General features: G+C 44.8%; 1 protein-coding gene and 1 pseudogene across 1 annotated transcript in view; one reads left to right on the top strand and one right to left on the bottom strand.

The window, feature by feature from the left end:
- The first annotated feature begins 9,598 nt into the window (after positions 1-9,598).
- PIP4K2A (phosphatidylinositol-5-phosphate 4-kinase type 2 alpha) overlaps positions 9,599-22,577 on the top strand; it is a 185,020-nt gene continuing 172,041 nt past the window's right edge. The window contains exon 1 of the mRNA NM_001192769.1: positions 9,599-9,742. Within this exon, the coding sequence (NP_001179698.1) occupies positions 9,599-9,742 (144 nt within the window). The remainder of the gene's footprint in view (positions 9,743-22,577) is intronic.
- On the bottom strand, positions 21,746-21,851 carry LOC112449417 (uncharacterized; annotated as a pseudogene).

The following is a 22,577-nucleotide window of genomic DNA, read 5'->3' as shown; positions in this document are numbered from 1 at the left end:
AGGATCAACAAGTCAAAAGTTAGTTAACTAAATCCAAATCCTAATGAAAGTAGAAACATCAGGGCTGGAAAATGGAACAAGCCTAAAGATGCTGCCAACATTAAAAAGATATCGTGAAACTCTTCAAGTCAGATACATTAAAGTGTACAACAAACAATCATACCTCAATAAAGTGTTTTGTTTTCTTTCTTTTTTTTTTTCTTTCTTTTTTTAAAGATGTTAGTCCAAGCCCCTGTCAACTGTTCCCTGGGTTTTCCTAGAATAGTTATCTCACTTGTCTCCCTACTTTGACATTTATGATCCTTCAATCTATTGGAGCCACGGAAATCTTTTTTATAAACAAATCCTCAGCTTCCCAAGGGCTCCCATTACGCTGAGAATAGAATTCAAATCATTGCCAGGATCTCAGTGTTGGGGAGCCCTGCCAGCCTTGCCAGGCCTGCTTTTCATCCTAGAACAGGGGTTCTCAGGCTGACGGCCCCTCTGTCCAGGTTGCTTTTCACCCCACTGTTTCCTCATCTTTCAGGTTTAAGTATCTTTTCCTTGGAGAGGATCCCCTGACACTCTGCCTATGTTCCATAAAGGTGCTGGATTTATTACCTTCAGACCCCTCACCACAATCTGTAATTGTCAGGTTTTCTGTTTACTTGTGTCTACTCTATCCCCTTGGACTGTAAACTCTATGAGGGAAGAAGTCATATGTAGTCCCTACAATGGTACCCGGCATTTAGTAGTACAATCAATAGATAATAGTTTCATGAATGCATTTTTTCTGAAGTGTCAGTGAAAAAGTAAATGAGAATACCAACCGTCTTTAACAATGGTCAGACTTATCTGGTGCCCAGCCATAAGGGACTGGGACAGGCCTCCAGGGTTTGCTTCATAGTAAGGTCCTTGCCGGCCCCCCCATAGCTGGGGTCTCCTTGCTTTCTGCCTCTGGACACCGTGGACTTTTCCCTTAGCCAGGACCGAAAACTCAGGCTAAAATCTGATTCTTCTGGTCTTTTCATTCAGCCTTGACTCCTGAAGGTCACACTGATTGTGTGGCCCAGAGTTAATCAACAAAGAATGGAACCTCCCTGCTATCCCAAACATTAAGTGTCAGGCATTCTTATTTTTGGAGGCTCTACCCGCTCACTGTATCCAGCATACTAAAATGAACTCATATCTTACATTTAATACAATACTAATACGATACTCTTGCTGTAAAATATGTTGGAAAAATATTTATAATTTTGCTCTTAGAATTTTGGGCTATGACTGACATATTTGACTGACTATTTAGTATCTTTTGAATCAACCGTATGTATACTTGTAACATGAAACCAAACTGACAAATAGCTTCTGTCATGTCATTTTTATATAAAATCTAATAAACTTGATAGTATTATGTTATGCATGGTACACAGTTAATAAAATCCTTATTAGAATATTAATTTTGCAGTTTCCTTTCGGAGTCCGTATTTTTTCCTGGTTTCAAACTTCCTTTTTAATTAATTTTAAAATTTATTTTATTTCAGGCTGTGCTGGGGCTTCACTACTGTGTGCAGGCTTTTTCTAGCTACAGTGTCACAGGCTACTCTTCGTTGCAGTGAGCAGGTTTCTCATTGCAGTGGTTTCTCTTGTTGCAGAGCATGGGTTCTAGGGTGCACAGGCTCAGTACTTGAGGCACACTGGCTTAGTTGACCCATGGTTTGTGGGATCTTTCTAGGCCAGGGACCAAACTTGTGTCCTCTGCATTGGCAGGAGGATTCTTAACCACTGGACTACTAGGGAAGTCCAGCTTCTTAAAAAGGATAAAAATTCATTGACCCTGCTGCTGCTGCTGCTAAGTCGCTTCAGTCGTATCCGACTCTGTGTGACCCCATAGATGGCAGCCCACCAGGCTCCCCCATCCCTGGGATTCTCCAGGCAAGAACACTGGAGTGGGTTGCCATTTCCTTCTCCAATGCATGAAAGTGAAAAGTGAAAGTGAAGTCACTCAGTCGTGTCCGACTCTTCGAGACCCCATGGATTGCAGCCTACCAGGCTCCTCCGCCCATGAGATTTTCCAGGCAAGAATACTGGAGTGGGGTGCCATTGCCTTTTCCACATTGGGAATTGGATGTCTAATACATAGAAACAACACTATACTATTTTCCTCATATTTGTAGCCTTCTTTTCTCTTAAGGAGTCTTCATGAACTCAGAGAGGAGCTTCCCTTCCCCCTACATGTAGAAAGATGGCCTGTTCCACTAAGACTTATTTTAACAAAAACTGTAATAAATAACAAGGAGTAACTTACAAAGCTGTTCTCTTACAGAATTTAGGCTACTATGTTAAATGCCTTTACTGTGTTATTTATTTAATGAGGGAAGATGGTTGCATCTTTTAAAATTATTATAAAGACATGCAAATTTTAGAGAATGCAGACATATTTTAAAAATCATCCAAACTGCACCACACACACACACACACACAGTATGATGTATTTTCTTCTATTATTTAAAAAAAATATTTATGTATTTGGTTGTGCTGGGTCTTATTTGTGGCATGCAAACTCTTAGTTGCTTCTAGTATTTTACATGTATAAATATACAAACTCATTTTATAATATTAAAACCATATCTATAAACAATTTCCACTCCACTTTTCACTTATTTTAATATAATTATTTTATATCATTACATTTCTGTGAAATTATCATTTTTATTGGTTGCACCGTAGTCTGCCATATGGATCTGCTCTAATTCATTTCATTGCTCTGTCAACGTTGGAAATTACTATTTCTGTTATAAATGTGTACACAGTAAAGATATGATGCTATCAGAGGTTGATTACTCTCCTCTACTCCGCTTCCTGTTCCTGACTACCGTCCTCATCTTCTGCTTGGGGAGTGGAGGGGAAGGTGAGCCAGGCTGAGAAGTGGTCACCTTAGTGTTGGCTTCTTTATATCCTGTCTTCTCCCAGTTCAGTCTGCCCAAGTCAGGCCAACAGAAGAGCTGCCAACCAAGAGGAAGATTCCTGGAATTGCTGCCCCTGTCCTGGAAGTTCCAGCCAGCTGCAGAAGCCAGAAGAATCACCATTAATATTTTAAATGGGTGGACAACCCCTGCCAGCTGGTGCCAAACCACAGGCAGCCAAAGAGGGGTTTGGATGCCACAGCCAGACCCCTAGAACTCCCAGATGGCAAGCTGTGCCACATCATGTCAACACCCTCCCCCCGAAAAGTAATTCATATGTTGCAGTTGAATTCTTGGATCTCATTTGGCCAGCTGGCATTTTGGCTGGGTTTGACTGTATATGCACTTTAATAATAGTCTTCCAAAATAACACCATTTTGAATGGCAAGACTCTGGATATCACTACAGAAGATCAAAGGGCATTGTCCCACATTCTGCTCTGATCTCTTCATAGAGCAGTGGAATGCATAACAGCTTCCAAATAGCACTAAAGAAGGTAATGAATTCCTTTTCTCAAGGAAGAATTCTAATTGGAATTATTCAACTGAGGAAGTATATTTTGATGAAAAAGGTAATAAAAAAAATCAGAGCACCTACACTATTTCAGCTTCCATTTCTGGTATTGCATACTTTCAGTCAGTTCACTCAGTTGTGTTGGACTCTTTGTGACCCCAAGGACTGCAGCACGCCAGGCTTCCCTGTCCATCACCAACTCCCGGAGCTTGCTCAGACTCATGTCCATCAAGTTGGTGATGCCATCCGACCATCTCATCTTCTGTCATCCCCTTCTCCTCCTGCCTTCATTCTTTCCCAGCATCAGGGTCTTTTCCAATGGGTCAGTTCTTTGCATAAGGTGGCCAAAGTATTGGAGCTTCAGCTTCAGCATCAGTCCTTCCAATGAATATTTAGGACTGATTTCCTTTAGGATTGACTGGTTGGATCTCCTGGCAGTCCAGGGGACTCTCAAGGGTCTTCTCCAATAGCATAGTTCAAAACCATCAATTCTTCCACACAAAGCCTTCTTTATGGTCCAGCTCTCACATCCATACATGACTATTGGAAGAACCATAGCTTTGACTAGACAGACCTTTGTTGGCAGAGTAATGTCTCTGCTTTTTAATATGCTGTCTAGGTTTGTCATAGCTTTTCTTCCAAGAAGCAAGCATCTTTTAATTTCATGACTGCAGGCACCATCTGCAGTGATTTTGGAGCCCAAGAAAATAAAGTCTGTCACTGTTTCTATTGCATACTTTAGTCAACCTAACATTTTCACTATACTCTTCTAGGATAGTAAATAAACTTGGTTACAGTAAAAGAAAGTTTTTGTTTTTTTTTAAAGAACAGCAATCAGAAGCAAGTCAGTATTGAGAAACTTTCCATCTTCCCAACATTTCCTTCCTTCTTCTCCATGAACTTGGCTGCTGGAGCATTTCTGGCACCAACAGCCCAACAGGCCAAATTCAAGGAGATGGAAACAGCCTCCCCCTTGACTGACATGACCACATGCCCATCCAAAATAGAACTTCCTTCCTCTTCTTTCTCTAGCCCCGCCCCTCATTAAGACCATTGTGGAATGCTGATGGTTAGGTGCTTCCCTCCTTGACTATAAAAGCAGACTGAATTAGGTGCTGAACCAAAGACATATTATTGTCTCATTATCACCCAAACTCCAAAGGAAAACAGTGATCAAACTGCTAGGTTGTTAAGTTCACGTGACTTTACTATTATCGGAGATGAGTGCAATTGTCCAATGGTTAGAACATTCTTTAGTCCTGCCCTTCCTGTGAATTGGGATGAGGACTAACCTTTTCCAGTCCTGTGGCCACTTATGGGCTTTTCCAGATTTTGATAGCATCATCTTTTAGGGCTTTGAATAGCTCTACTGGAATTCCATCACATCCACTAGCTTTATTGACCGCAATGCTTCCTAAGGCCTACTTGACTTCACACTCCACAATGTCTGGCTCTGGGTGACTGACCACACCATCGTGGTTATCCGTTTCATTAAGATCTTTTTTTTTTGTACAGTTTTTCTGTGTATTTTTTTCCATCTCTTCTTGATCTCTTCTACTTCTACTAGGTCTCTATGTTTCTGTCGTTTATAGTGCCCATCCTTTGGACAAAATGGTCCCTTGATATTTTCAGTTGTCCTGAAGAGATCTCTAGTCTTTCCCCTTCTGTTGCTTTCCTCTATTTTTATGCATTGCTTATTGAAGAAGTCCTTCTTGTCTCTCCTTGCTAATCTTTGGACCTCTGCATTTAGTTGGGTGTACCTTTCCCTCCAGTATTTTGGTCACCTGATGCAAACAGCTGACTCATTGGAAAAGTCCCTGATTCTGGAAAGACTGAGGGCAGAAGGAGAAGAGGGCATCAGAAGGTGAGATGGTTGGATGGCATCACTAATGCCATGGACATGAACTTGGGTGAAGTTTGGGAGATGGTAAGGGACAGAGAGGTCTGGTGTGCTGCAGTCCATAGGGTCACAAAGAGTTGGACACAACTGGGTGACTGAACAGCAACTAAGTTCACGTACCCTCAAGTTTAAATACTATGTCTAACCTAATTTCCTAATAGGTTCTTTCTTTCTTTCTTCCTGTAATAAACTGTATTTAGTTTAGATGAGTTTTGTTTCATTTTTGTTTTGGTTGCACCCTGCGGCCTGCAGGACCCTAATTCCATCCACAGGGATGGAACCTGTGCCCCCCACACTGGGAGCAGAGTCTCAACCACAGGATTACCAGGGAAGTCCCCAATGAAGTATTTCTAAGTGCAACACTCCATACACCCTTTGTGGGTATAGACTCTTGTAACTTTGATGTGAGAGATGAAAATTTCTTTTCCATTGATTCACCAAAACTTAGCCATAGGTGCCATGAAAAAGCAAGTATGTTAGGTTCATTGGGAAGATTCCAGGGTGAGTATAACATGGATCCTGCCTTCAAAGAGTCTGTTGTCTCCCCCACAAGTCAGGAAATCACTTAAACCTGTCTAGATCTCCATTGTCTAATGTAGATAATTTGAGAACTGGGGTAGGTACTTTCTGAGGTCATTTCCGTGACTTGAGAACTCTGACACCACACACATCCTCCGTGGAGTAAAAAGGTCGTGTGAAAGGTCATTGGCAAAAGTCATCTCATGACCTATTTACAAATGGCATTACCTTAAATGCCATTGAAGGTGAGTTAAGTTACCAAAAACTCTGTTCCTTAATGATACTATATTAAAACTTAAAAGTTTCTAAGACAGTAAATCTTAAAGGTTCTCATAACACACTTACACACCCCCATACACAAGTGGTAATTATGTGTGATGTATGTGTTAACTAAATATATGATGGTAGTCATTTCACAGTATAGATGGGTATCAAATCATTGAGTTGTTCACCTTAAACTTATGCCATGTTATATGTCAATTATATCTTAATAAAGTTAGGGGGGAAATTCTGTCCTTTAAAAGCTACAAGCCTCCTCATTGTGCTATACGGAGTGGCTCGGGAGGTAAAGAATCTGCCTGCAAAGCAGGAGACCATGATTCAATCCCTGGATCTGGAAGGTCCTTTGGAGAAGGGAATGGCTACCCACTCCAGTATTCTTGCTTGGAGAATTTTGTGGACAGAGGAGCCTGGTGGGCTATAGTCCATGGGGTCACAAAGAGTCGGACTCACCTAAGCGACTAACACTTTCCTCATTATGCTACCTGAAAATATCACGTGGACGTACGTCTCCATACTATGCCACTGTGTGCCCCCAACAGGGATGACCCCTGCGCACCCATCCAGACCTTGCTGCCCTCTTGAGTGAGACCTCAGCTGACAGTGGTCACAAGTATCCATCTTTCCTTTTTGTAGGTTCATTCAACACTTTGTCATCACTAAATTCAGCTTTTAAGCCTTCACAGTGAGCCTATCATCTTGCATTATTAATATGCAGTTAAATCCAATAGACCCATCATAGAACAAAGTGCTGTGGAAGCACTGAGGTCGAATGGATTAATTTCAACTGGGAGGACTGTGAGGCACCAGGGAAGAGATAATATTAGAGCGCAGTTGTTTCATGAATAGGATTTGGTAAAGGGGTTAATGTGGAGTGGTGATGAGAGGTAATAATCAATGATGATTCTAAGCTTTCATGACTGGGTCGATGATAATTTGTTAAACAAATGAACTTCTAGCTGGAGTAACTCAGTGACATGAATGCCATTTTCAATACAATAGAAAAATGAACCAATATATGAGATGGAGGACAATGTTTGACTTGGTTTGAGACAATTTTTTAGGTGTCTGTGGGCAATCGATGTAGAGATATTCAACCAAGTACTTCTCTGAGGCCAGGGGAGAGTTTATGGGTTATTCACAGGAACTCTCTGTTCCCTCTTGGTTGTATACAGTGCTGTATTAACAAAGAGTGCTTTCCACTGTCTTAGCGGCTCAGAGAGGATAACTGTTTTGCTCAACTGGTGGGAGAATGAGCAACACTACCTCTTTTCACTGCAAATTTAGGATTTGTTTGTTTAACCACTAAGAGAGATGAGGGTTGAGGCCGAGGAAGCAGATTACATTTTGGACAGTAGCATGAAACAAGAGAGAAAGAATAAAAGGACTTTAGGGCAGCCCTTATGTTGAAGGAACAGTCAAAGAAAAAAGGAGCAGATGAAGGCGACCACGTGACCTGTCACTTCCTACCCCACGAGGCTCATCAAGCTCCTTAAGGGATGGGGTCTGTCATCCTTTCTTTCCCTGAAAGCAGGTTACGAGAGTGCATAGTGGAAACCACTATACTCGAGAGGAGTAATAATGACAGTAGACATATAATGACTCTCCAAGTGGGCCGAGTAGGGTAAGTGCCTAGAACAGTATGATAATTGGGGAAGATGTAGGGACAGCAGGTTTTTAGACATGCTTGGAATGGCAGCTTCCTGAGGGTGGGTCATTAAGAAGGGTTAAATTTAGGTATACGTGGGTGAAGACAATGAAAAGATTTCTTGGAAGGTGGTGGTGTTCAATCCCTCAGTTGTGTCCAACTCTTTGTGACCCCACGGACTATAGCAAGCCAGTCTTCCCTGTCCTTCACCATCTCCCCAAGCTTGCTCAAACTCATGTCCATTGAGTCAGTGATGCCATCTCATCCTCTGTTGCCCCCTTCTCCTCCTCCTCCATGGCATCAGGGTATTTTCTAATGGGTTGGCTCTTCACATCAGGTGGCCAAAGTGTTGGAGCTTCAGCATCAGTCCTTCTAATGAATATTCAGGATTGATTTCCTTTAGGATTGACTGGTTTGATCTCCTTACAGTCCAAGGGACTCTCAAGGGTCTTCTCCAATACCACAGTTCAAAAGCATCAATTCTTCCACACAAAGCCTTCTTTATGGTCCAACTCTCACATCCATACATGACTACTGGAAAAAACATAGCTTTGACTAGACAGACCTTTTTCGGAAAAATAATGTCTCTGCTTTTTAATATGCTGTCTAGGTTGGTCCTAGCCTTTCTTCCAAGTAGCAGGTGTCTTTTAATTTCATGGCTGCAGTCACCATTTTGCAGTGATTTTGGAGCCCAAGAAAGTCAAGTCCGTCACTGTTTCCATTGTTTCCCCACCGATTTGCCATGAAGTGATGGGGCCGGATGCCATGATCTTAGTTTTTTGAATGAGTGGAATGGATAAAAGGAAGGGGTATAGGAAACACTGCAGAGGATTTGAGGTAGAAGGTGATATTCAGGGTGTGATTCTCCTGGTCAAACCCAGGGCTCTGGATGAGGAATGCTGGGTCCTGTCTAAGGGAGGGTGTTAGTGGTGGTGGCAATGACAGCGCAGCAGCTTAGACGGGAGTCTCACTTCTGCAGCCTCGTGGGAAGGCCCAAGTTCGGGGTCCAAAAGGCCCGATGGGTAAAGGCACAGAAGGATCAATAAGGTCACTGCGGGGCCACTTTGGGAGGCGGCCAACGCTGTGCTCTTTCCCTCGGTGCTAGGGAAGCCCTGGTCTCCACAGCGTTCCAGGTCTCACTAGCTCTCCCCATTCCTGGCACGGGTAAGCGGCGCTGCACGGAGCCTCCTTTCTTCGCCTGACCACCGCCTCTTGGGGGCTCCTGTCCTCTGACCTCCCCACTCTCCCCACCCTTCCCTCTTTTCTCCAGGACGCCGCGCGGGGGTCCTCACCCTCCCCGCGTCGCACGCCCACCCCGCTGCCTCCTCGGCCCGCGGGGAACTACCGCCCCGAGCTCGCCTGCGCCCCCGGGGCTGCCGGGCCGCTGCTGGCGAGCCGGAGCGCAAGGGCGCAGCTTAACGGTCCCGCGGCCGCGCCCCGCCTGGCGGCGCCGCAACTGCTGCCCGCCCTCCCTCCCACCCCGTGCGTCATGACGCCGGCGCCCAACGCGGAAGCCGCTCGCGGCGCGCCTGGTCCAGCCGCGGGCTGAGCGCGGAGTCGCGGGCGGGCGGGCGCGGGAGCCGAGCCGGGGCGCGAGCCGAGCGCAGCCTTCTTCGCTAGCCGGGCCAAGCGGGCACCGCGGGCTGAGCGGGACGAGCGCACCAGCGGGCGGAGCGGGGACACGGCGCGCTGGGGCCGCCGCCGAGGGGGATGCAGCTGCCTCCCCGGGCCGGCGTGTAGAGAGGGCGGGTCCCCGGCCTCGGGAGCGCGGCGGTGGAGGGGACAGAGGCGGCGGCCATGGCGACCCCCAGCAACCTGGGGTCCTCCGTCCTGGCGAGCAAGACCAAGACCAAGAAGAAGCATTTCGTCGCGCAGAAAGTGAAGCTCTTTCGGGCCAGCGATCCGCTGCTCAGCGTCCTGATGTGGGGGGTAAACCACTCGGTAAGGACTCGGGCTGCGGCGCGCAGTCCCTTTCCTCCTCCTCTTCCTCCTCGCTCCCCTCCTCCTCTCGCTGCAGCTGCTGCGGGGCGGGGAGCCCGAGCCGGGCCCCGGCCCTCCGGCTGCTAGCCCTCCGGGGCTGCTCGTTCGCCGCGGCGCTTGGGTGCCCCCAGACCCGCGCGCTTCGCTCCCGCCCCTCGGGGCCACCCGGGCGCGCCTCCGGGATCCCCTTGGGACCCTAGGGCCGGATGCGGGACGGGAGGGTCCAATTTGCATTTGAACCCTGCGGCGAGTACCGGTATCGCTCCTCAGTCCGTCCGTCCGCTCTCTGGCCGATCTGTCCCCGCAGTCCGGGAACTGGGAAGTTTGTGCGGGGCACGACTCCGCCGGGGCTGTCACCCCTGGTGGCGGGGGCTGTTGGGGCCAGAGTCCCGGCGATCCCTTCCTCTGCGGGGGCGGCCCGGTCCTCCTCCGTCGGGCAGGTGTACCTGTCCGAGGTTGGGAGTGTCTGGAGCCTTTCCGCACGAGGAACAGGGACGAGAATACTGGAGATCGCGGAGCTTTGGGCAGCGGCTTAGTTCTTAGGTCCTTCCCCGCCCCCCACCCCCCTCCCCTTTAAAGGCGTTATTCTTGGACACAAGGAATCTTTCTGGCGAAGAAAAAGGCAATGTATATATGGCACTGGCGTTTAGCATCTTTCCCTACTCTCCTCCCGTCTCGCCCTGCCGCTGTGCCTGCTGAAGAGCTGCTTGGCGGGGCGTCTGGCTCCGCACATCTCCTCCCCCACTTTGAGGAGCCAGGCCGAAGTCGCCGCCTGCGGAAGGGCGGCCTGGGGATGACCGCAGAAGGGGGGGTCTCGGCGGGCGCGGTGGAAGGCGATCTTGAGTTGACTGCACCCGTTTGGGGGGTTTATTTCAAAAGCTGGGGGAGACGGCCTGGGAAGGTTGGCTTGGAAAGGCTAGCCTAACACACAAGCCAAGGTGCTGAAGATGCGCGGCTGCGGGCTATGCGGACTGCGGTCTGGGGGTCCGAAATAGCCTCCTGCTGATCTTAACAGCGAGAAACTCTTGCAGTTTTAATCACCTTAGGATCAGGAAACCCGATAGGAGCTGTTGGCTGAGCCGTGAAAGTTTAAATGAGCCTGTGAATTTTGACCATGACCTACCCACTGCAGTCAGTCGGCGTCTGGGGATAAGTGTATGTAGGCTTGTCTTCCGTACTTTTGATTTCGATGGATGTCTATGGGCCCTTTACAGCATAATAGAAATGACGGAAAACCATGCTGGTCTTTTAAAAGAACATTCTCAATGTAATGAACTTAGTTGAAATGGTTCAAAACCATCGTATTTGTATTTTTCGTTCCCTAGCTGAGCTGGGGGAAAGGTGAAACTGTATTAGAATTGATTGTGTTTGCGTGGTGTGACTGTTTTTAAGAAGGTTGAAACATGATTATTTCTATCAAGCCTAATGCCTGATCCACTGAAGTTTAACTTCCTCACAACTTGTTTAGCAGGCTTTTGCAACAGCAGACACTACTACATCATCCTCCACCTCCCCCCCATTTTATTACAGTAAATAAAATGTTATTTTTTCTTATGTAATACATGCACAGTTCAGAGTTATGTTTTAAATTTGTTAAGCTTCTTAAAATTATGTTGTTGTTAGTTGCTTTTTTAAAAAAATTAATGTTAGTTCTGTATGTATGGATGCTTTTATCTCCTTTGAAGTGCTGGTGTTTTGGTCAGGAGAGTGTTTGTGTCTGAGAGTTTAACTTACTAAACTAGTAGCCATAACATGCCACTGGAAGAGCCTGCTCTCTGGGAATTTAGTCCCAACGCCAGTTTACTTTAGAAACCTTGTAATCCTGTGTGTGTTACTGTAACCACTTCTGTTGGTACTTTGTATTTTTTAATTGCTACATCTGTTTTAGAATTTCTTGCTAATTGGAAATATTTTGAAACTATGTAAAGTTTGTAAAAATAATGTGTGATTTGTAGATAGTGCATTTTCTTTTGCTTTCAAAAAAAGTTTGCAAGTCTAAGTGTAGTCATCCAGAGAAGTCAAGTTTCCATAGTATGAAATATAACCATGTTATTCATTCAACAAATATATATCATCAGGCATATTATGGTAGCTTCTGTACAAAGGACTGCTAAAAATGCTCCTCATGTTTTTGTCCAGGTATCTTTTTTTTTGAGGGTTCTGAGTTGACATAAGAAAGGTCTATTTCACAGCCTTCTTTTTAAAAATGTTTATTTTTTTTCTTTTTTTTTTTTAAGAAAGGACGTATATATAAAGATGAAATCTAAGCGCTCAGATGCCATGTGTTTCTGGTTGATTTCATTTTAGGTAACAAAGTCTTAGATAAATGTTTTCATATGACCTTGTGTGCACCAAAGTCTACAGTATAGTATAAGAATGAATTTGTCAGTTGTGTTGTGTATGAATTGAGACTTTTGGGAAAGCCTGGTGGAGCAGGAAGAGATCATTCAAATCAGTCCTTCTCTATATTTCTTCTTCTTCTTCTTTTTATATAATTTTATTCATTTATTTAATTTTATTTTTGGCTGTGCTGAGTCTTCATTGCTTTGTGCGGGCTTTCTCTGGTTGCGTTGAGTGAGAGTTACTCTTCACTGGGGTGAATGCGCTTCTCATTGTAGTGGCTTCTCTTCTCACAAAGCGCAGGCTCTAGGCATTTGGGCTCAGTAGTTCCAGCTTGTACACCCTAGAGCACTGGCTCAGTAGTTGTGGCACATGGGTTTAGTTGCTCCTGGCATCTGGAATCTTCCCAGACTAGTGGTCAAACCCCATGTCCCCTGCATTGGCAGGTGGTATCTTACCCGCTGCACCAGGGAAGTCCCCTTCTGTACATTTATAATGTAATCAAAATTAATGGGAAAAGATGTCATGAAGATTGCAATTTCTTGCTTTTACAATTTGTATTTGGACCACTAAAGGGGAAACTACTACTCTGTAGTCATTTGCTACACTGAGGATCATGTAGGCATCTTATAATGTTGGGAATATCTATACACCACAGTAAAATGCTCATTGGATCTGTGTTCCCATTCTTTTTCTAACTCTGTTGATCTTGGGCCTATTAACTATTTTTGCATCGATATTTGTTCTGTGAAGTAAGGTTATTGGACTGGATGATTTCCAACTTTTTCCCCTAACTTTAGGATTCAACTACTTTTACAGTCAATTAGGTTCCTAGCATTGACTTAGGGTCCCCAGACTAGAAAGAGTAATAATGCATGACAAAAGAAAGAATAATGATAGAGTTGGACTATTATAGAAAAGTAATAGTACATAACAACAGTTACATGACTATTATAACCTTGCAAATGCAGCCACTCTCAGGGAATTTTCAAGGCCATGGCTAGAGGCTAGGAAATCTGTGGTGATGGCAAGAGATGTGTGAACTAAGAGTTTGTGGGATTGATTGTATGTAGTTGGACTGCACTGCAGTCTGTTATGTCCAAGTCTATTTGATCGAAATGTAGAAACTTGTAATTAAGGTGGAAAATTTCAAGTCGTCCATTGTGGTGATAATTCTCAGTGACAAGAAAAAGCTTGACTTTATGTGGTTAATTTGATATGTTACTGCTTTCTGACTTAGAATACCCATCAGTGAATGGACCACTGCCAATTTTTATTTTAAGTATTTTAAGTGGAGAATATAATTGAATACATAAAAGGAAAAGATGACTTAAGAAGGCAATTTTGTCTTGTTACATTTGGAATTAAACTAAAAATGATCAGGCAGTTAGCTTCTTACAGTATTTTTAATAGTGTGTGGAACATATAGAATGATAGGAGCCAGGGCTTGTTTTAAATAGATATTCTGAAAGATTTTTATGGGAGTGAAATAGCTTTTTAGAAATGAGTATTTAAAAGCCTGTTTAAATATCTATAGGAAGACCTTTTGGACAGAAAAAGTTTAAAGGATGTAAAACTTGCTTAAAACAAATGTAGTGTTTAGAAGTAATCAACATTAATGTTAATGTTTAGATTTTTTTTTTTTTTCTTTTTTTTGGTTGCGAGCCATGGAAATGTGGATGAACAACAGGCCAAATTCTGAAATATTAGAGGGGTTTTGGAAGTCACAGTGGAAGGATGAATTGGTAAGCAAACCAGGAGAGCAGGGCTAGGCTGGGCATCATGAATAACTGGAGCCAGTGCTTGGGTGCTCTTGGGACTTTTCTGTCTGTTTTGGTTTTGTTCTTACTCATAGCTGTCAGGTTTCCTCCATGAGCAGAGAACTAATGCTTCTTAAATTTCACTGTTTGTAATCCTCCACTCCCCACAAAGGGGTTTTCTGTCTCTGATTCTGTTCATAAACATCCCATGGAAGGATTCTGACTGGTCCAGCTTCCATCAGTGGAGGCATTTCTTGGATCGAGCCGTTGTGAAAAGGTGACGGCTCTTGCTCATTGGAGTTGAGGAAGAACAGTTCCCCACAGAACAGGCAGGCAGCATCAGGCAGGCGTGCACCCTGGTACTGGAGCTGAGTGAGTGTCTTGGTGCCCAGGCCCCATGTTTGTGTGTTTTGGCAAATACGCCGTTATCTGAGCTGAGCGCTGTAGCCTTTGTTATGTTCTCATCAAGATCCTAGACTTGCAATGGTATTGCGAAATAGTGATGCCTTTTAGGTTCACGGGTTTCTATTTGGGCACTGAAAAAGATAAAAGAAGGAAACGGGTTTAAAAGTGAAACGAGTAACTGTGAAATGTTGACTAAATGGAATGGAATGAGGCAATTAAATGAAAACCATAATGAGCTAGACAATAGATCAAACGTGAATGGAACCCAAATAACCATTCATTGAAGAACTAGTCTCAGACAATTTTTTTTTCTTCTCTTTACTTTATAGAGAAAAGAATAATGCCAGGCACACACATGCAAAATGTATTATTAGGGAAATATTTTTATACCCTCTAAAACTTGGGATTATATCCTGAGGACAGAATACATTTTCTTCTCTGTTCATTGACTACCTCAGAGTGAACTTGAATATTCAGAATGATGCCCTTAGCAAGACAGGGATTTCTCTTTCTATGACAGGATTGTCTGCTACATTTTTGCTACAGCAAGAATTGTAATAAACAAACAAAACCTGCCTTATGTTGATTAGAAAATGTGGTCAACCAGAGTAGTTAATTCTGCCAACATACCTTTGGAAATACAAATTTTGGAATTTAAGAGAATTGGGACAATTTGGCCAAATGTCTTGTGCTCAGACAGATTAGGTTCAAGTCCTGCCTCCATCAATGTTTCTCCACTTGCGCCTCAGTTTACTCATTCTTACAATGGAGATGATGATGGCTATCTCACAGGATTATTTGGGGTCAAGTAAGATAATGTATTTAAAGACGAGCACTATAATTGGCAGTAATTGTACCTTAAAAATGAACAAATTCAGATGCCATTAGGCTGGTAGCATATTAATCAGCATTAGACAAGTGCTTCTCAAAAATTTGTTGTGTGTTTGAATCATCTGAGGACATTTAAAAACTACCTCCTAGCTTATTTCCCCGTATATACTTTTATTCACGTTTCCTTTTGTGTGTGTGTGTGTGTGTGTGTGTGGGCGTGCGCGTGTGCCATGGACCGCCCCCACCCCCCCACCATGGCAGTCCAATGAAGGCTATGGATCCCTTCTCAGATTAATGTTTTTGAACAAATGAATGAAAATGGATAGGGTACATCCTACCCTTCACAGATCTGCTGAATTCTATCCATGGACAACTTCAGGGGTTTGGAGAACCCAGTTAAGAACCATTCCAAGAGTAAGTTGAAGGTGGTGTGGGGTGGAAAGCCAGGAGAGCATGGAGCAGGCGGGAAGAATCATACATGGTAGGAACAGGCATGTATGAATGATTCCCTGCTGAGATCATAGTGCTAGGAGGTGGTGGGATTCAGCCCTGTACACTTAACCATGGAGCTGTGCTGCTGGGCCGGGGCCAGAACTAATAATTTCTTGCCCTCTTTAGTGATCTTTTCTTTCCTTCTTTAGCCTTAAAGGCTTTGACTGCTACTGCTGCTGCTAAGTCGCTTCAGTCGTGTCCGACTCTGTGCAACCCCATAAACGGCAGCCCACCAGGCTCCTCTGTCCATGGGATTTTCCAGGCAAGAGTACTGGAGTGGGGTGCCATTGCCTTCTCCGAAAGGCTTTGACTAGGTATTGGCTAGTCATAAGGAGGAAAACAATTTTTCTTTAATAGAAAGAAAGTCATTACTTTTATTCAAAGCATCTAAGAAGATAGCATATGTAAAATTTATTCATGAAAAATCTTATAGGAAGTTTTAAAACAGGTTTGCCTATCAAGTGCTCCAGAGCCACCTATGGATGGTGGCCACTGAGTTGGAGAAAGACTTGTTTTGCCATCGTTGTCTCACTTTGTATTGGACAATGCTCCCTACTCTGGGGTGCTCCTTCTTGGGGCCATCTTCTTTTGTTTTTTTTTATTGTTTTCCTTCACTCCCTAGGTGCCTCATGGAGCTCCTCCTCTCCCCGTGCAGTCTCTCCATGTTGAGATGCCCTAGGATCTCAGTGTCTGCTTCTAGAACTTCAGAATGTGTTTCATCTGTGTGACCTTATTTGGCCCTGTGACTTCCCATGCTAATAACTGAGGAATGTGTATCTTCCCTTCTGACCTCCCTGCCAGCTCCATCTTCAGTGTCTTATTCGATATCTTCACCCGAATGCCCAATGGGCACTTCAGATGCGTCCCCACTAGGACTCTTCGTTTCCTCTCCCTGCCCTGTCCTACCTGCCCTGATCCAGTTTCTTCCTCATCTCAGTCAACAGACACCATCTACCCAGGTGCTCAAGCCCCAAACCCAGGAACCAACCTCCATCCTTCTCTCTGCCTCACCCCCGCCTTCGCGACTCCCAACTCCAAGTCCTAACTCTGCATATTTGTCTCTCCCCAGTTGAATTCTCTTCCTCTAGAACACACGGGAGGCTTTAGGTCTGCCTCTGGCCACCCTGCCCTGTCTCCATCAGGTTCTCAACAGCAATGGCAGGTCGCTCATCTTTCTGAGACGTCAACAGTGTCCTGTCGCTTCTTCACTGAAAACCTTCCAGAGGCCGCCCTATGCACATTTAACTGGATCACTTTGCTGCACACCTGAAACTTACAAAACATTATAAAGCAGTTATACTTCAATAAAAAATAAAAACAAACTTAAAGAGGAAAAGAAAACTGAACACTTTTCAAGTGGCTTGGAGATCTTACCCGCCTTGTCCCAACTTTCCCCTATGCCTTCTCCCTTCTAGCCACACTGGTCTTTTTCTGTTCCTTAAATAAACCAAGCCCAGAGCAGCCCACCCCTCAGCTTCCACACTGTGTTTCTTCTTCATCTGGAATGTTCTTCCCTGAGTCTCTGAATGGCGGGCCTCTGCTCCTCATTTTACTTTCTCAGCTAAAGGCTTGCCCTCTCCTAGAGCGTCTGTGACCTTATCTAGAGAAGTCTCTCCGCTCTCACACGGCTCTTAGTCTCTCCGTGACACTTGACACTGTGGGAAGTGGAGTTGTTTACATGTTGATTATTTCTCTCCCCCGACTGGACTGTGAAGCTGTTAACTTCAGTTCTCCAGCATCTGAGACTTGATCTTGTCACTGCTGCTTTCCACATCCAGAACGGTGCTCGTATGCAGTAGGCGCCCAATAAGTACTGTGGAATGAAGAGTGGAGCCACTGAGTGCTCCACAGGGGTATCAGGAGCCCTTCCGCCATGGATTTTCATCAGCACACAAGCTCCATTTTTGCTAGGACTGAGCAGAGTGTTTAGAGCAGTTTGCTGAGTGTGTTAAGCAATGCCCGGGGGCATGGGGGAGGCCTGCCTGCAAGCTGCTGATAAGAGATGTGGGGTAACCACAAGCTGATGACAAATCAAGGAGCCTGTGTCCACAGCTGCCGGGGAGAACTTTGCCTTGTGAACATGCCGGAGAATGTTCTGAGTCAACAGCCTCTCCCAGAACATCACCAACTCAACTGTGCTGAAGACCACGAAAGCACTGCTGAACAGTCTGAGACCCCGATATGTAGAAGAGTGCACTTCAAGGTCATGTCTGGTCTAGCCCATGTGGTGGGAGTCTGTTAATGCAGGAGTCCCCAGCCTCCAGGATCGTTAATAGTGCCTGATGATCTGAGGTGGAGCTAATATAATAATAGAAATAAAGTGCACAATAAATGTAATATGCTTGAATCATCCTGAAACCACCCCCTCGCCACCCCATCCTGCCCACCTCATGGAAAAAATTGTCTTTGACGAAACCTATCCTTGGTCCCAAAAAGCTTGGGGGCTACTCTGTTAATGTCTTCCGATATGCCTCTAAAAGGTCTAGCATTCAGAAGCATGCCATCCATAAGTGAAACTGAAGATTCTACAAACGTTGTGAAATCAGTGATGATCCCAGTGTCTCGGATCTTCCTGGGTATCTTTCTACAGTATTACGTTTCTGCTGGTTCTTAGTCACAGTGCCTCCTTCCCATGTTCGCTTGGTAATTTTCGCCATGAGCTGCTCATTTGGACAATATTTGGGGAGGATTTTTGAGTCTTAGGGTGAAAGGGTGTCCCTCTAATGAGGATTGTTCTTGTTGCCAGGTGGCTAGGAGCACTCTGGACCAAGTCCATTTTAAACTAAACTCAGAGCTTGGGATTCTTTGGACTTGCTAGTGATATACGGAGAAGGCAATGGCACCCCACTCCAGTATTCTTGCCTGGAAAATCCCATGGACCGAGGAGCCTGGTGGGCTGCAGTCCATGGAGTCGCTAAGAGTCAGACACGACTGAGCGACTTCCCTTTCACTTTTCACTTTCATGCACTGGAGAAGGAAATGGCAACCCACGCCAGTGTTCTTGCCTGGAGAATCCCAGGGACGGCGGAGCCTGGTGGGCTACCGTCTATGGGGTCGCACAGAGTCGGACACGACTGAAGCGACTTAGCAGCAGCAGCAGCAGTGATATATGTTTGGGCTGTAGTCCCATGGGGCTAGAATGGGTTTATTTGGGGATCACCTTTCCCCTGAGGCTGTAACCCTTTTGGATCCTGGCCTTATGGAGAGAGAGTTTCCTGTAAGATCCCCACGTTGGGTGGGCTCTAGGCGCCGACCTCTGTTCCTCTTCACCCACGGGACCCTCAAAGCCTTCAGAGTGCAGTGGCTCCCATGGAGCTGACAGCTCTTGCATCCCATGTTCATTCGCTCAGATTTTGGCAAGGTAACTCCTGCCTCCTCAGTGCTTTGATGCCTTTAAGAAGATGTTTTAAAAATGTATATTTTATTCAGGATATTTAGTTGTTTTCAGTGGCAGATAGTTCCACCTTATCAGCAGATATGGAAATCAGCATCAAAGTTTCTAAAGAGAGGGAAGGCCAGGGTACAAGCGAGGGTCAAGTCAGAGACCCCAGGGTGCTTGGGTGCTTCTCTGTCCACCCCAGGGATCGGTCAGTAACTCAGTGCCACCAGAGGAGACCCTGAGAAAGTCATTGTTGTCCTCCAGGTAAGAGGCAACCAGAGTCTGAACCAGGGCAGTTCCCTGGTGGCCGAGAGAGGGTGTCTCCAGAGATGTTTGGGAGGTTGACTTGGCTGGATTTGGTAACTGCATGAGGGAATGGATAGGAAGGCGTTGAGGGTGACCCTGGGTTTTCTAGTTTGGGCACCTAAATCATTCTCTTTCATTCATGCTCCATTACATTAATGGTTACCTTCTGGGCTATTAGCCAAAAAGAAGCCATATTATCTGCACTTAAATTGCTCTTTTGTAGAAATGATTATATTTGCAATTTTGATGTTTACATAAACCTTTACAGTTTATAGGTAAATCCAGCATTTGACAGATAATTCAGCATTTGACATCTTCAATCTTAATAAATTCCACCTCCACAACTAGGAGATGTGGTTTCATGGTCTAGTTTTAACTAATATATACTTTATTTTGTAAAAAGTGTCATTTTCATATCTAAAGTTCTTCTGTTAATAACCTGTAATTAGTCTAGGGTACTTTTTTTGGGGGGGGGGGTGTTTTCTTTAAGGCCTTAGAGGAAGAAGTATGAAAAAGACAGGTTTTTTGCTTGTAAGGAGTTCATAGACCTACTGGGAAGATAGGCATGTAATTATGTAAACAAGGTGCTAAGTTGGTGAATTAATGAAACTGCCTTCAAGGTTTATTTGGTTGTAAATGACAGTCATGAAAATCAGCTTAGCTAGAGGAAAAAACAGGGAGGGGTGATGGGGTAGCTCCTGGAACCATAGGGCCCTGAGAGCCACATGTAGACAAGGATCCAAAGTGTCTGCTTCCTCACTTTCTCTTGAATCTTTGCAAGACTTTTCCTGAATCTTTTCTCCAACAACATTGTCTTTTCTCAGCTGCTTTGCTTATTAGCTATGCTTATTTGCCCCTAGGTGCAAGTCCATTCAGATGGCTTTTAGTCTCCCTGCACCTAATTTCAGATTTCTTAACAGTGAAAAAAAGGGGGAGTGACAAAGAAGAGAGTCAGTGGCCATCAGAGCAGCCAGCTGGGGCCATGGGGTCTCCCACAGTGCAGGTTTGGTGCCTAGGTGGAGGGACAGTGACAATTCTCAAACCTTGGAGTCTTTCTGGGCGAGGGACCCCTCTCCCCTGGCTGTGTGCACAGATCTACAGATGACAAAGGCTTCATAAACTGCCCCTGGAGAGTTAGTGCTACGTGAGTTGGATTTTGAAAAATGTGTTGGAGTTCACCTGGTAGAGAGGCTGGAGGGGACGGTTATAGGCAGAGTAAGATGTGTGTTGTTGCTGTTGTTGTTTAATCTTTAAGTCGTATTTGACTGTTTGCGACCCCATGGATGAGGCTCCTCTGTTCATGAGATTCTCCAGGCAAGAATACTGAAGTGAGTTGCCATTCCCCTCTCCAGGGGATCTTCCTGACCCAGGGATCGAACCGGGGTTTCCTATATTGCAGGCAGATTCTTTACTGTCTGAGAAGCGTGTACAAGAGCATAAAGCACCTGTGTCGTTTTAGGGACCTGCTGAACCTTTCTTCAGGAGCTGTTATGCTTCCCATCTTCTAGTTTTACAGTTTGGTTTCCATTCTCTCGCATGTGTTCCTGTTTAAATTCCTTACTGTTTGCATTGATTCTTTTGAGCTTGGTTATATTCAGATCCTGCCTGCAAGTTGCTGGACACCCTAACAATCAGAGCTTAGTGCTGTTAGTAATTGTAAAAACATACTTTGTTTTTGTTTCCACCTGCACATTGAGAAAAGCAGTATGTATTGTACTAATGGACCCAAGGATGAGAAGCCTGGATGGCACTCATCACATAACCCGCACAGAGATGCCCGCATGGGAGGGGCAGTACAGCTGCCCACATGCCCCCCCAGCCAAGGGCTGCAGCAGTCAGAGCCAGGCTCACTTTTTGTAATTTGCCTTCACAGAAAAAGCTCATCTTCTGATGTACACAGAGGTGGCCTGTGTGCCATCAGCCTTCCTGCTTTTCTCAGGTCAGGCATCCCAAATTTCATGTCGAATTCCTAAGGAATTCCTGGAGGAAGCCTTCAGGTGGAGATTAGGCTGGACAGAAGAAAAGAAAGCAGGGTTTCCTTTACAGATTTAAATCTACTCCAGAAAACGCATAATTACGCAGGATTTTCTGCTATGTGCAAGCTTGCATTGTGCAAAGTAGTTTGCACAAGTTTGGACGATGGTGAGTGATGGCCTTTGAGGCAGAAATTGGTCCATACCCAGTTGTTCTTTGGGCACATTACTGTTTAATGCCTCCAGGTAATAGGATGCAAAATTACCTGACATGACCAAAGGCAGCGGGCCAGAGACACTCTGTCCCCTGGTCCTTGCTCTTTGCTTGACTCAGGTGGCTAGATCCTCAGTGTTGGAAGAATGAATTTCATGGTTCTGTCCAGTTTTTGTGCATTTGGTTCTAGTCTGTATAGACTCAGTGGTTCCTTACATTCTTTCCATCACGTGATCTTCACAGTTGAATTTTTTTTTTTTTTTCAGCCTCGCATTAAGCAAGGCTTACAAAAAATTGGTTTAAGACTCAAAATTGTTTCTCTCCATGGAAATCTTTAGTAAAAGGCGAAAGATTTTTAAAGATAAAGTCCTTTCTGTATTTCTTAGAAATTAAGCACTTCTGAAGGTGGGTATGAAAGGCTTTTAGCAGTTTATTTTTTGACACGTTCTGCAGGTTTTGAGTGGCCTTCCTAAAATCTATATTAAGTGTGTAAATAGAATATAAAGTTTTTCAGGAACACATCTATCACAGTATAAATAGAAAGATTTGTCCTTACAGTTTATCTTGCACACCTGCATGCCCAGATTGGAATCCCCCGACTCCCAAACACAAACACCATCACTGTCATTGTTTCATTTCCGGGGATAACCAGGTGTGGATGGTATCAGAAGCCTTGCAGACCAAGTTATTCCTAGTCTTAAAAAACTTCAAGACACCGATCCAAATAAGTGGAAACTCAATGTCTTTACTCTTGAATTTCCCTGAGTAATTCTCCTCCAGCCCCACCACGTTGCCCCCTCCGTCTGTCATGGCCCCAGATGTCTGGGGTGTTCATGCATCTTTCACAAATCTGCCCTGACTCCTGATGTTTCCATGCTCCCAAAGGACTGGTTCCACTGTGCTGCTAATCAGCTTTACCTTTTAGAAAATATGCTCTACCTTTTTTCTGTGCCCCAGAGCCTGAGAAGAAACTTTCTTTCCAACTGACCCCCTCCCTCATAGAACCAAGACCCCAGGCTTTTACTCCATTAGGAATTGAAATATATTTCCACATCAAAACAGCCAGCCAGCCACCTTCCAAATGAATGCTTGGAAC

This window comes from Bos taurus, chromosome 13, assembly GCF_002263795.3.
Source record: "Bos taurus isolate L1 Dominette 01449 registration number 42190680 breed Hereford chromosome 13, ARS-UCD2.0, whole genome shotgun sequence".
Lineage (NCBI taxonomy): Eukaryota > Metazoa > Chordata > Mammalia > Artiodactyla > Bovidae > Bos > Bos taurus.
The sequence above is the reverse complement of the archived record's forward strand: the minus strand, read 5'-3'. Positions and strand labels throughout refer to the sequence as shown.